Genomic DNA, 15,869 nt, shown 5'->3' with positions numbered 1-15,869 from the left:
AAGAATGCTTGAATTTCATTGTGAATGAAAATATTTTTTTTCATAAATTAATATTCCAGTCATATTCTAGGTTTTGAATATTTCACTCTTCTGGGATTGTTGAATACAGTAGCTTCCTATTTGCAAATCAGACCTGAAGTTTACTCATAGTAATGGAATGCAATCCTTTGTCCAGGGTTGATTCTATCTGAATGCATTCACTATCTGAAAATTTGTAATGGATTCAAATGTTTGTTGTTGATTTTACTTTTGATAAACAATAAAGAGTTTTATATTTATTCAACAGATTGAACAGCAGTGATAAAGATGGGGAACCCATGTATATTCAAATGGTGACTGCATTAGTCTTACAATTAATTCAGTGTGTTGTGCATCTACCATCAGGTGAAAAAGACTCTAATTCTGAAGAGGAATCAAATAAAAAAGTGAGTTAGTTTTGAAAATATGTAACTGCTCCTATGATTAGTTTAGCTACTGATGTGAGGAATAGAAATATAATAACCATAAGAGCACACAACAAAGAAGAAAGTTGAAAAAGAAGACAGTGAAGAAACTTTCAACAGAAGGAAACAAACTAGAGAAAGTAGAGAAAGAAGGATATGGGAAACAGAACTGATGGATTAAAGGAAATGTAACTGTTGTGAAGTGAAACTTATCTTTTCCAACCTTCAACTCCGTTATCTGAGTTTAGCTATTAACTGTTAATTGATACTAGGCCATATGTCTTCTAGAAATGCTGTATGTCTGTCCTTTCTTCCTTCATATTTATAACTTGCCCCAATTCTGAAGAATTCTGGGAGATGAATAATAACAAAGAACAATATTATAACTGCATAACAATAATATAAAACAATTATACACACAGAAATTATTGAATAAAAAAGTGACAGAGACTCTCAAATTTAAAAGGGCTGAAAGTTCACAGACAATGTAAATTACAGATTTGGTTTGTAAAATGTCAGTGTCAACTCGTAAAGTGTTCCTGGCCTGCTCTCGAGTTGCCATAGACAGGAGGGGGGGAAACTGACAGAGCAGCTTGAGGCTCATGGTTTAATTAGGGCATCCATCGGAAACCTTACAGCAGGGTGAATTGCCTATACCTCTTGAATAAATTGCTCTAAAGATTGGAGGCTATTTTGAGGAATACCTGTCACCTGGTTTAGTCCTACAGAGTGAGTGGGGAGATTATAGTTAGATCCTCTTCCCCATGGCCTGGCAAATTTAGTTTTGATGTACTTTGCCTAAAAGGGCTTTAAAGGTAAAGCCTAGCACAGTGAATTCAGCCTTGAACCTACTGGCAACCAGTGCATAGTTTTTAAAATTGTAGTTAGATTGCAATAACATGGTTGATTTACTAACAATCTAATTACTACATTATGTACTAGTTTTGCAGGTATAAAATCATCTTATAACCCTATTTACAGTGTGTTATAATACTTCATTGTCTCAATGTAAAGATAAACATTTTTCCTAATTTACATCACAGCATTATTGCCATTTTGCTCCTCATCATTTATGGTGCATCTGCTATTGCATAAATTTCAATATACATTTAGTAACTGTTCTGTTTTGTTTTAGATTGATCAGGACGTCCTCATTACAAATTCATATGAAACGGCTATGAGGACAGCACAAAACTTCCTTTCTATTTTTCTCAAGAAGTGAGTAGATCTCACATTGTATATTGTAGGACTTATTTTTATTGAGTAACTAATTTATCCCCATGGAGTTTTTTTAAATATTTTAAGACAATATGGAAATGGGAAACAAGATAGAGATAGATCTTAATTCTAATTGAACTTTTGCTAAAAGTAGTGTAGAAAATTAAGCTGATAGCTTCAAAGAAAATATTAAAGCTGGAGATCATTTAAATTCGATACTTAGAAATAACATGCTAACTTGTAATTATTTTTCTTCTTTAAAATTGAAAATGTTGTAGGTTTTGATCATTCATCAGAATACTTTTTCAACACTATTAACAGTGATCACTGTTAGCATGTATAAATATTCAGAAACTGATTGACTATATGATTCTGTAGCCTAAATATCATTCCTGTCTTGACTCACTATTAAAATTCGAAGTTATAAAACATACATACAGGTAGTTTTCAACTTGCAACCATTTGTTTAGTGACCATTCAAAGTTACAAAGGCACTGGTAAAAGTGACTTATAACTGGTTTTCAGACTTATGACCATCAACATCCCCATGGTGATGAGATCAAAATTCTGGCTCTTGGCAGCTGACATGTATTTATAACGGTTGCACTTTCTGGGGTCATGTGATCACCATTTGCAACCTTCCCATCCAACTTTGAACAAGCAAAGTCAGTGGGAGAAGCCAGATTTGTGTAACAACCCTATGATTCACATAACAACTGCAATGATTTGCTTAACAGCTGTGGCAAAAAGATCGAAAAATGGGGTGTAACTCACTTAACAACTGCCTTCAGCAGTTGGATTCAATTATGGTTGTACTTTGAGGGCTACCTGTATAGTTCTCATTGAGAAATAAGTGTCATAAGTAATTAGGATTCAATAAATTAATTCCATTAGTATTCTATTAGTTAAATGGGCACCACTGAGGTTTTTTTTTCTTCTCTCATTTTTGGAATAAGAGTCTTTCTGCAACAGATTAAGTATATGCAGAAGAGTTCCTTTGGCAATGTGAATAATGAAATTCCTGTTTTTTCTACATGTGTGTCACATATTAGTTATACATCACTTTGGGACCATTTGGAACTTTCTAGAGCTTTTCTGATGGAATCATGCCTACAATTGTACCATGTGACTAGATTTTGGGTCCTATTGATCAGGTTTTTTTTAAAGTGCTATAGTATTAACATATTCTTGATAAATAAAATAACTTTTTGTTTTATTGAAATTCTTTATTTTTTTTACTACTTGTTGGTAAGATAGAAAAATGTGGGATAGACAGCATCAACACAAGATGGATTCTTAACAGGCTGACCAACACACTTAAGGTGTAGTCCTCAATGGAATTATATCTACATGGAGGGAAGCATGCAGAGAGATTCTGTCTTAGGCCCAATACTCTTCAACATTTTCATAAATGACTTAGCAATTCTCTATATTCCATGGTTCTACTACCATTCAATTTGTTCTGGACCTTCTGCTCTATCCCCACGGAACTCTTCACTGGCTGCCAGTTCACACACTGATGTTTTTTTTAGGTCCTTCCACATTTCCCTTATATCTGTCTGCTCTTATTTATCTGTACATCTCTGCTTATTTGTTGCAGGTAGTCCTGGACTTACAATCATTGTTTAGTGACTATTTGAAGTTACAACACCACTGAAAAAAGTGACATGACCCTTTTTCACACTTGTGACTGTTGTAGCCTCACTGTTGTCACATGATCAGAATTGAGGCACTTGGCAACTGGCATATATTTATGACAATTGCACTGTCCCAGGCTCATGTGATCACCATTTGTAACCTTTGTTACAAAACCAGGTCCAACTTTAGGACCTGGCTCTTCTGAAGGAAGGAACATTCCAGAAGACAAGTGCTATGACAGAAAAGGCCCAACTATTTCATTTCTTAGCTAGATGAGACCTTAAGCATGCCTATATTGCCAGACTGGCTAAGACTGGTAGGAACAATCGGGGAGAGGTAATCCTTTAAATAACCCAATCCCAACTCATGAAGGGCTGTAAAAGTGAAAAACATCATCTTGAATTACATCCGGAAGCACACCAATAGCCAGTGCAACTCACAAATCTGTGGTGTCACAGGCATTGAGTAGATCCCTGGCACCAGAAGGTCCAAACACCCAAAGCTGCTCAGTCTTGCTTAGGTTGAGCCCCGGGAATATTGGGAAGGAACTGGACAAAAAAAGATTGAAAGTAGGACATTGTTATATTATCCTACTCTCATTAGGATTGGTAGTTTGGGTATTATTTTATCTTATCATAGATATATGCACACTTTGCAGTAGAATATTATGTTCTTTTGTTTATTTTAGTTTTAAATATTGGCTTTACTTATTTTTTTAATAAAGTTTTATTGGGTTTTAACAAAACATAACAAATAAAACATCTTATTTGAATACAGCATGATTCCGGGTTATCACATTTCCACACAGACACAATTTCATATGCATATATATCTTATGTATTCAACTTCATATCTTATCACTCTTTTTCCAACTTCTCACTATTTCTCCCTTCTCTTAATTTTCTCTTAATTTTCTTTTATAGTTATCTCATTTTCTTCTTATTCAATTGCATTTCTTTTGCCTAAATTTCTATATATTTTTATTCATTATACTTATACTTTATACTTATTATACTTATACTGTCTTGTTTACAATTTCATATATTCTCTTCCAATATAATTAAAAAGCAAAATTCCCCCTATGATTGCCAATCGGAGTGCAACACCTTTGGATCTTATAATTATTATCATATGAAATCTCATTAAATATTAAATTTGTGCATTGTAAAATTATAACATTCAAATTTCTAATATCTATTTTATATCATGTAACTCTCATCATTCAGACTCTGCTTGGTACTTCCCCTTGAAAATACACAAAGAAAAATTCTAAGAAAATAGTGTTTGTGTGTTCTTGGCAGTATTACACACGCTGCCTGCCAAGTCCGACAAGAACAGAACCATAAATCACGAAGGCTTTCAATAAACAGGATACACCGAAGCTCCACAGAAAAACTCACACTTTGTCCCGTACGGAGCTCTCAGAGAAAACACACCCACTTTTATCCCCTGTGGGGTGTGTCAGTCACTCAGCTCAGTCTCTGATTCATCCCCGCTTCCTGCGTTGCAGCTCACACTTTTTCCTGCGACGTTGTCTAGCATCAAGCCAGCATTCATCTACTTGATTCTCTGTCAGAGGCTGCTCCGATATGCCCTCCTCCTTCTCCTGATTAGCCTCAGGCTTTCCCTCTCAGTTATCTGCTGACACCTGAGGCACAATCAGGGAGGAAGGCATTGCCGAAGAGGAAGGTCCTGGGGAGGAAGGCATTCCCAATTCCTCCTCTTCCCCATCGTCCGAGTCTTCTTCCTCTAACAATGCAGGCTCAAGCCTCAGAACCACAGCATATATATATATAGGGTACTTACATGTATGGTATTCAGCTTTGTTCGGGTATTTTCCCATGTCATTAAAGTTGTGCTTTTAAAGTTGTAGCAACATTTCAGCAGAATCTCATCTGCCATCATCAGGCTTCTGTATTGTGTTCGTCTCCAGGACCAATAAACACAGACCAAGACTCCCAACCAATCAGGATTAAGAAAAAAACATTCTGGCACAGCAGTAAGCTAGCCCCAAATTTAAAACTGAAACGGCTGTGAAAGTCTGACTCACAGACGAACACAATACAGAAGCCTGATGATGGCAGATGAGATTCTGCTGAAACGTTGCTACAACTTAAATACCCGAACAAAGCTGAATACTATATATATATATATATATATATATATATTATGTTATGTATATATATGTATATGTATATGTATATGTATATGTATATGTATATGTATATGTATATATGTATATATATGTATGTATGTGTATATATATATATATATATATATATATATATATATATATATATATATATATATATATATATATATACACACACACACACGATATATATACATATACATATACACATATACATATATACACATATACATATACATATGAATGAATTCATTCATTCATATATATGTTTTCTTATATATATAGAACACAATACAGACGAACACAGACGAACAATACAGAAGCTTGATGATGCCAGTGCAAGCAGTGTGTGATCAGAGCTGCTGTCTCTCTATAAATACTGGTGGTGGGGGCTGGTGTGCTGGGCTGGTTGGCTGCGCTGCTGCCTCTTGATTGGTTGATGGAGTTGATGTTGGTATAATGGGCTGTGTGATGGCTGAAAGCACCAGCCTGAGGATGACAAATGGGACCTCGCCGAAACGTCGCCAAGATACTCTTAATCTTACATGGGAAAAGACCCGACCACACCTAGACCTACACACACACACACACACACACACACACACACAGTATAAAAATTAATAAGCAAGATCGTTATTCAAATTCATTCTAATAACTGGTATAAATTCCCTTATAAATCTTGCACATTTCTTTTCAATATTTATCAATCTTTGAAAACAATTGAAATGTTTCCCTCCCTTCTTCATTATTACGTTAATTGTTAATAAGCATACCATTACATAACAATACAATTTTATCTTATAAATTATTTACTATTAATAAGCAAAATAATTATTCAAATTCATTCTAATAACTGGTATAAATTCCCTTATAAATCTTGCACATTTCTTCAATATTTTATCAATCTATAGAAACAATTACAATGTTTCCCTCCCTTTATTATTGCATTAATTATAAATAAGCATACCATTACATAACAATACAATTTTATCTCATAGATTATTTACTTATTTCATTTCTAACTCATTTCTATAATCTACTGTCACAACACTATCTTTTGTGCCTTTGCAGAATTCTCACTTTTAACTTAGTTTAACCATTATCTCTGTGTTTTCTAGATGAGCTAATACCTTTAATCCTAGTACGTTTCCCCTTTTTCTTTATTTCCTGCTTTTGTCCCTCATAAGTCCTTTCCCTTTCTATCTTCCGCCCTTTTTCTCATCCCCTTTTTTATACCCTTCTCTCTCTAATTTTCTCTTCTGTAATTTTCTTTTCTGCTTCTTGCTGTTATGCTTCTTTTTCAGACTATTTTTCTTTTTGGCTGTTCCCTTTAATCTCAAACTTTTAACTCCTTTTCCCCTTTTCACCACACATTGCATTGTTTGATCATTGAAAATGGCTTCTTCTTTGTCCTTCTTCTTACTCTTGAAGCTTTTCCTTTTGCTTTTCATAGTTCAGGATCTCCATTTCTAAAAATTGAAATATGAAGCCAATATGAAGCCCTCTTCTACATCTTCTTTCTGTTTTTTAAGACTCATTTTCAATTCCTCCAGCCATTTTAAACACTTTTAAACAACCACCCGATTGACTTTAAGTAAAAAAAAACAAAAACAAAAAAACAATGCCAAAAACTTTTTTTTTTAAATCACCAAATAATCCCAGACTGTTCCTTCTTGTTTCTTTCCTTTACTTTTCCTTTTTGTGGGTTACTATATCTTTTAGTAAGGTTTCAGTTACAATGTATCCTTGGGAGTCTTTTCGAAGTTTCACTGTTAATCCCCTTTGTTTTTCCAGGTGGCACTCCGTTATTTCATTATTCCAAATTCCACCCTTTTAAAACCTCCACTCTTCTCCTTTTTAGGGCTTTAAAATGACCAAAAAAAAAATCTTTATTCTCCTTTTGACACTTAGATTTCAACTTAAAGTTGCCTATTAGTGTCAAAGTAGATTAACACAAATTTCTTATTTAAATCTTCCTTTTAACATTTCATACCATTTGTAATTGTCAATATAAAAGTAGGAAAAGGGATTTTTAACCTCCTTTTCTCTCTCCTTCGCCGCTTAGAAATCTTCTTTCAGAAGTATCCGTCTAAATACTTTTAGATTCAGGGTACCTGGCTTAGATGTTCTCTGTGTTTAGCCCAGTCTGTCCTGCTTTCCTCTTTGTCTTCCTCCTGCACATTCTTATCCAGTTGGTTCTTCTTTGAGGTGGCCATTTCTGACCACTGCTGCAACCGCCTTTGGGAAAGTGAGTTTAGACCAGGCAAGGAGGAGAGATGCGGCTCCCCTCCACTTGGCTAGCAGTCTCCCCCCTCTTCACCACCTCTACGGGGTGGCTTCAGCCCCGAATCGAAGGGATCGGGGTGCTCCAGCGGCAAGCACAGATCGAAACCGCTCATGATCGCAGATTTCGGTCCGTCACCGAAGAAGCCCAAACCGGAAGTCCTATGTTGGTTTAACTTATTGTTATGAACTAATTTTATTGAATGGATATTTGTAACTTATGATCTTTTCTTTTTGCTGGCATAGCAACTTAATAAAGAGCTGTTACTACTATTTTAATTTAATGTCAGTTTCAACCTGAACTCCTATTATTTAGTTCACAACAGCTCCTCTTCATCCTGGATATTGAATCTTGGAGGGAAATTCAGGACATGCTTTAAGATCTATTCATCTGAATTGCCCTCTTTACCTTAGGAGTAATGAAAACTAGACCTTTCCCTTTGCCAATCTTCAAGATCACCAAGAGTGGAGCTGATTACATTCTTTAATTCATTTGCTGTATATTTTCCCAACAATCCAGTGAAGTAGGCTGGCCCGAGAGAGAGGGAGTGGCCGAAACAATGACCTTTCATTACACACATTGGCCTTTTCCATATTCTGGAATTTCATCAATTAAATATGCTTTGATCTGATTGCATGACACACAGTTTTTTGAAGTACTAATCTCTCATATTGAAGATTTGTTGTGTCCTTGTTCACATATGAGTTGTAGCCTATCATGGCTTCTCTCCATTGTTTTTCATTTGGTTTTTTTAGGACTTGAATATTATAAAGATTTTGGCCTTTGCCTCTGAATTTTAATTTAGTACCTTCTGTCCATATTAATTTCCTAATGGAGCTTGTATTCTGAACCTGATTATTATGTTTCTAAAGCCTCTTTGGTCTATTTGACATCTCATTATCATTGTCACTTGATGCTAAATTTGAGATTATGATACTTTTCCTTAATTTTTTTCTATATGAATAGTGTTCATAGTATTCCTCCACCAATAAGGTACAATTTGCCTTTTAAATAACTGACTTCTAGTTGCATAATCTCATGGGATCTCACCATAAAGCTCAAGCTGTTCTGTTCAGTCCATAGAGCACCTCAGCTTCTAGATCTATTACAAGAAATATTCCTTTATTCCTTTTCAGATTTCTGATTCGTAAGGACGGTAGATACACGCAGAGGAGTTTAAGCTCTATTGCTTATGTGACTCCATATGCTTCAGGTTTTTTCAGTTTCTTTCCTAATAAGAATCAACCTGTGTGGTTTTCCAACTGCTATTTAAAGGCTGCAACTTCACTTATTTGTTCTGTCCATTTTTGGATGTATCTTCTATAGGATTAGTACCTCTATTTCACTTTTCCAGGTATGGACATAATACATCTACTCCTCTCAGTTCAGCCTTGAGTCAAAGAATTCTGCTAGTGGCTGATTTCAGAAAATCTCTCTGGAAATGTTCTCTCTGCTTGTTGTCACCACTGATACATCCATGTCCAGGTGAGGAGCTCACCTCTGAACAGCCTGCATCTGAGGTGCTTGGTCAAGGCATAAAGCATTGGAACACTTCAGTGAGCTTGAGCTCCTTGTAGTTTAGATTATACTGGAAGCTTTTTAAGGTTATCCTTCTGGTCAGATTTCCATGTTAAGCAGTTCCTTGGTAAATATAAAAAAGATGACACAAAGCCTAGCTCTCTTTTTGCATCTTACAGCATTGATGTATCTGACACTCCATCTTAATCTTGGCAATTTGTATGCCTGAAAGCAAGAACATGCTCACCCAAGAATTACAGCTCTACCAGAGTAATGACTCTCAAATGAAAACTATATTGATGATGACCATTATCAGATGCCATTTGGTCTTCTGTCTGTTTACAAATTGACATGGGTAATGTGTAATATTTTGCTGTAGGGGCTAAGGAGATCTCTAGACTCTTGGTAATCCATTTTTTCTTGGAATGGCTTTGTTTTAGACATGTTTGTCCATTCTCCTGCTGATCAGAATCCTGACAAAGATAATGTGGTTCACCTACCATAATGTATGTCATCATACCATGATGGCATTGGCAGCCACAGTTCACTATTTGCTTTGTCTTGTTTTCTACAAATAACTCTGCCTTCTCAACCTCCTTTCCTTGCATTGGGGCAACATTTTCATCCAGTTATTGAGATACAGGGCAGAATCTTTCTATTCTATTATGTCTTTCTATTCTGATATGTGGAAATTCTTTGTTGAAACAGTAATTTCATCCTATGAAATTTCACATCCATTGTTTTTTATCTTTTACTTGTATTTGAAAGAGCAAAGTTTGGTTTATTGTCCGTTAGGGGCTATCTTGTAGCTTACCTTGTTTCTTTTTTCTAAACCTTTTGTAAAGTATTTCATTAGTTTTTTCTTTTCATATTTTTCTTTTCTTTTCCTGTACTCCCATGTATTTTAAAGTATCCCATCACTGCTTCTTCATAATATCTCTCCCTGCCTATCACCAATATTCTACTCTCATGTAATGTAGTCTTTCTAGTAACTGTGACATCAGCGTGTCCAACTGGGACAATTGTTTGATTAATAAAGAAACCTATTCTATATTATATCTAGGAAAAAATAGTCTTTTGCTCAGATATTTCCTTCCTTCTGAATCAATGTATCATATAGTATAGCCTATTTTTTCCCCACCATTGGAAATGATCATGCCATACTTTAGATGGTTGTTATGCTCTTGCTTTTTACCTGGACCATGAGGCACCATTCCTGTAGTTAAAGTGGCCATTTAGGCTTAGTTTTTCACTTTTTCAACATAGTATGATAGACTTGCGGGGCCAGCGCATTGTGCAACAAGGTCACATAGTGTAATAAGATTGGGACTGGATTAGGGACTTCTGTCCTCACTGTGAGTTGTGTTGGGTGTGTGTGCATGAAGGGAGGCTCAGCCAATCTCATTGTACACATATTGTACTCTGACAATAAAGGTAATAATTAAAAAAAACTTTTTCCCATGGCCCCTATTACATTTTGGAACTTGTCTTCAATCACTTCATGACGATAAGATACTCTTCTGGACATGAATCTGTTTTGTGTGAACATGTGTGGATCACAGAGATCATGATTGTGGAGAATTGGTTACCTACTTGCAATTGAGTTGTCAAGTGGTCATTTTGGAATTCGAAAATTCACTTCTCATTCTTTGTGGTCCCAGATGACTCCGTTATTCCTTTGGATTTTCTGTATTAGGAAGGAATTTTGTGACATAGTATTGTCCCCAAACAATTCTGTAAGCACTAAAATGGTGCTTCTCAATCTTGGTGACTTCCACATGTATGAACTTCAGTTCACAGAATTCCTCAACGAGAGTAGCCACAACTGCCATATCTGGAACTTGAGTGTTTGCACATATTGAATTTGCCCAGCTTGAGAAACCCTGCTCTAGAATGTTGTAATAAATGCTTAACTCTTGCTCATAACCTATATATGGGTTTACAGATGATCCCTTGAAGAATTGTAGTTATAGGTAAATAATCATTTCTTGTAAAAGGAAATTAAGTTATGTCAGATTTAGCCTCGTCACCCCTTTCTATACAAATGTTTGTTCAGTTCAGAAATGGGATAAAATCAAATAATGTTGCCTGTGATGTTTTTTAAAGCCCTGATGTAGGACAAAGATACTGGAAGGGCAGTCCAAATTCCTTTCTTACAGAAATCTTTAGGGAGCCTGTGTTACACTTCAATAATCCATGATATTAAAACTCAGCAGTGGATACTTTTTACTGAACTTACACTTTGAAACTTGTTTTAAGAGACACATGTCTTTTTTCCTAATACTCTTTCAGAAGTACCGTATTTTTCAGACTATAAGATGCTCTGAAGTATAAGACACATCTAGCTTTTGGGGAGAAAAAGAAGAAAAAAAATCTGCCTCTGCCTCCCAGCAATTTGCCTCCTTGCAGCAAACAGCAAAAAGCCTGGTCAGCCTCAGCACAGCCTGATTAGAACAAGCAGCTGATTGTCGGTTGTATCGGCCTCCCGATGATCACCTGTTTCAGGCTTCAGGGATCACCATCACCTATTGCTACCTTTGTGTGCTCCATTTTCGGCCTCTGCATCCCATTTTCGGTCTCCGCGTGCCCCATTTTTGGCACGTTTCAGGTGGTGGGGATTGGAATGGGCCAAAAATGGGTGCATGGAGGCTGAAAATGGGGCGCGTGGGGGCCAAAAATGGGGCAATGGTGATTCCATTGCTGGGAGGCAGAAGCTGAAGGGTGGGGGCCAGCAGGTGGGCTGGGCTTCAGCAACATTTGCTATATAAGACGCACAGACATTTCCACCCGCTTTGGGGGGGCATCTTATACACAGAAAAATACGGTAATTGCTGTTTTCTGTTTCAGAGGAAGCCTTGGCGTATAATCCTTGTTTTTAACCAGTGATTTTTATTTAACCTTTAAAATGATTGCTATTATATTTTTCTACTGGTTACTTTTTATATATTGCCATTGAATATGCAGGTATTTTACTTTCAGAAATGAGTGTCTTTTTATTATATGTTGCCTCAAAAATTGAAAAATTAGCATAATAGAAATATTTTAAATATATAAATAAACTTGCCATGTTCTATATCACTACCAAATGGCAGAGGATTATTACTCAACTCATTTAACTGATATATTAAATCTTTTTCTTTTTTGAAGATTTTAATTGTTTTAATGTCTAACTTCATTTACTCCAACAATTCCCAAGTTTATAATATAATCTGTGTTTAATATGCTTCCCATTCTCATTTTTTTAATCAGATGTGGTAGCAAACAAGGTGAAGAAGACTATAGACCACTTTTTGAGAACTTTGTCCAAGATCTTCTTTCCACTGTCAATAAACCAGAATGGCCAGCTGCAGAATTGCTTCTTAGTTTACTGGGAAGATTATTGGTAAGTATATGGAATTTTTTTAAAAAAAGTGTGAACTTTAACAAAAGCTTGTTCTTCATCACAGTTTAGTACATAATTCTGAACTTCAGATGTTTTTGGTGAGAAGCTCAGTCTAAGTGCATTTTTATAGGTGCATCTTCTACTTTTTTCCTAATTCCGAAGGATTGTCATAGGAGCCCCAGATCCCAGAATATCTATAATTATTCCACAAATATGAGGAAAGTGGGTTTTGTGAATGCACAGATGAACTTACAGAATTATAATAATTGGTAAATTAAAGATTCAATGTTTAGGAATTTATTTAACAAAAAATAATTTATTAAACAAAGTTATTTACGAAGTTGTAAATTTTTAAGAGCCAATATTTTTAGTTGGGGAAAAAAAACCTAAATTTATCTTGATTGGGAAGAATAGTGAAATAGTATGAGAATTAATTTAATTAACAAAAACTTTTAGCACGCAACTTATTATGCTGGACTGATGAAGTATTAATGAAAGTAATAAAGTGTATGGAGCAATGGGACTTTTAAGTTAATATTAAATTTACTTCCAACATATTCAGAGAAAATTGTTACAGGAAGTTCTATTGTTGGCACATTACTCCAGTGTTGATCACCAAAATAAATAATTCATTTTCTAAAAAGTGTAAAAAATGCAATGAGTAAACTTGGTCATTTGTTGATATTTGGTGGCAATGTTAGAAATGCTCAGCCAAATGCCCAATTTTAGAAAATAATTTATATTAGGAAATCTTGAAAGTTGAACTGTCCCTGCAACGTCATTTTACTAAATTTTACTGAATGTATTTTTAATAAATTTTATTTACCTATACTGAACTAGCTTCCTGTATTTTAACAGTGATAAAAATATTAATACTTCTAATTCAAAAAGGGTGTTTTAGCTCTTCCTTGGTAGAATGGCTAAATTATATTATAGAACTACACTTTGAGATCTAAAATTACCTCATATTTAAAAAATAAATCTGATGTGCAACTCAATTCTAATTGGAAAGCATCATCTTTAATTTTTTATGTTTAGAGTTTATTTCAGTTTTATAAGAAATTCAGTTCCTAGCGTTGACTATTTTTTTATGAACAGCTTTAATCAGTTAGATAACACTCTTTCAAGGGATGCATCAAGATACAAACTTTCATCCAGTAGCATTTGTGCAGTTAATAAAAAAGAATATGTTATTTACTTTTAACTGTGGTTTTTAAGTGTGCTTGTGCAACATGGACATGGGTACATAATCTTGTAAAGCTGCTTACCATATTTTTTGAAAAAGATCAGGCAATGTACAAGCATATTGAGGGAGAGAAAATGAATGTGACAAAAGTATTGTGTTTTTCTTAGGTTCATCAATTCAGTAATAAATCAACAGAGATGGCTTTGAGAGTGGCATCACTTGACTATCTTGGAACTGTAGCAGCACGATTGAGAAAAGATGCAGTTACTAGCAAAATGGATCAAGGATCTATAGCCCGAATTTTAAAACAGGTTTGATGCTTTTCTTGGTTCTAAGGAAAAATGTTTGAATAATGTTTGAATAATTATTGTAGTAAAAATATCTTACTAAGATGTATACGAAAGTATAATAAAAAAGAGCATGAGACTGAATATATGTGTTTCAGGAACAAATTATTTTGTTCTTGTATTCCTTTGTTTTGTGACACATCCACGCTGTTGAATTATTCTCAGTAGAGAATTTTTGATGTTTTTTACTTCAATCAATTTAAGATTAGGGTTTAGTGTAACATCAAGTTAGAAGCTGGAAGATTCTGAGTATTGATTTTTTTGGTGCCTTTGAAGACATTCTTGACTTGTGGCAGCTATCTGGACAAGTTTCTGCAGTTTTCTTGGCAAGATTTTAGAAATAATTTGCTATTGCCTCTCCTAGGATTGAAACAAAGTGACCAGCCCAAGGTCACCCATTTGGCTTTGCCATCTCCTTAGCTCATTTCAACCTTCTTTTCCCCTACATGAAAAATCAGGTTATGAAAAGAACCTACCTTTTATCTACCAACTCACTTCTATGATCAGGTTTTGTTCATTCCATCACAATATAAATTTGTTAAATATGTGGAGTTTCTCTGATTCTTTAAATATCATGAGCAAATAGATTGAATTCATGGATGTTTGTTCTCATTTGGAAGTTAATATTTTGGGGCAACTGCAGTACTGGAAAGACTAATTTTGAGCCCTTTTTTAAATGAACAAAAATGAATTAGTATTGCATTCTAATATCTCATTTCTATCATTGATTAAAATCATAAATGTATTATAGTCAATAGAGCCAGACATTTCCTAAGGAGAAAAGATTTTTATAGAGTTATGATTCTTATCTTCAGTAAGCAACTTTCTTCAGGAAGTCCAATTATGGGTATTATCTACTTCTGTTATGAACTGGTGAATCAACCATTAACAACAATCATTTATAAGGTTAGCTGTAATACCACCAATTCCATAAAATTGTCCCCTTTCTGAAGCTGTATAGAAGGACACTTTCATTCCAAGCTTTAAGATTCATCAACTATTACTAGTATTTCTTTGAGCATGAATAATGGTAAGAGACGAAGATTCATTTCGAACAATATTGGCAAATTATTTCAAAAGAGATGAAATTCAGGTTGCAAGTTTGCACTCGTGTCAGAAGTAACGAGGCGCTTTCTGGTTGAAAGGATTAGCCAGTGACATCACTGTTGCCTAGGGCATGCCAAGTTAGGGGCTCCTTTTATGTCCCTGGCGGGAACTGGAGTGAAAAACAAGAGCTCAGCCTGTCCCATAGCAGCACTCAGGTTTTGAACACAGGCCTGCTAACCTCCAACCTAGCATCCTAACCACAAGAGCCACCATGTTCCGAATTCCAAGTTATGTCTCTCTAAATTTCTAAACATGCCTCTATTGCCTCAAGTTACTCAAAAGGTAAAAAAAAACAGGTTGCACTCTTGAAATTTAGACAATCATTGCTATAACTGTTTAAATTTAAAGACTGCAATATTTATTTTATCTGTGTTGAATACCTTGAGGCATGTTTACAACATATAGCCATGTTAGTCTTATTCTGATGCTGGGAAGAATGTCAAAAGTATATTTCTTATGTTTTATAGGTCTCAGGAGGTGAAGATGAAATCCAACAATTGCAAAAGGCATTACTAGATTATTTGGAAGAAAATACAGAAACTGATGCATCATTAGTGGTAGGTTGTTAGAATAAAAATTGGTTTAAAATAATTT

General features: G+C 35.0%; 1 protein-coding gene across 3 annotated transcripts in view; it reads left to right on the top strand.

Annotated features, from left to right (window-relative positions):
* The window catches only part of NIPBL (NIPBL cohesin loading factor), a 157,388-nt gene that overhangs the window by 108,227 nt on the left and 33,292 nt on the right, over positions 1-15,869 (top strand). For all 3 annotated transcript variants that reach the window (XM_026666409.2, XM_026666413.2, XM_026666412.2), the window contains 5 exons: positions 287-425; positions 1,579-1,661; positions 12,503-12,635; positions 13,989-14,132; positions 15,743-15,832. In XM_026666409.2, the coding sequence (XP_026522194.1) occupies positions 287-425; positions 1,579-1,661; positions 12,503-12,635; positions 13,989-14,132; positions 15,743-15,832 (589 nt within the window). The remainder of the gene's footprint in view (positions 1-286; positions 426-1,578; positions 1,662-12,502; positions 12,636-13,988; positions 14,133-15,742; positions 15,833-15,869) is intronic.

The sequence above is a fragment of the Notechis scutatus genome, chromosome 2 (genome assembly GCF_049901735.1).
Source record: "Notechis scutatus isolate UNSWTSFEM ecotype Mainland chromosome 2, rNotScu1.2, whole genome shotgun sequence".
In the NCBI taxonomy this organism is placed as follows: Eukaryota; Metazoa; Chordata; class Lepidosauria; order Squamata; family Elapidae; genus Notechis; species Notechis scutatus.
The sequence above is the reverse complement of the archived record's forward strand: the minus strand, read 5'-3'. Positions and strand labels throughout refer to the sequence as shown.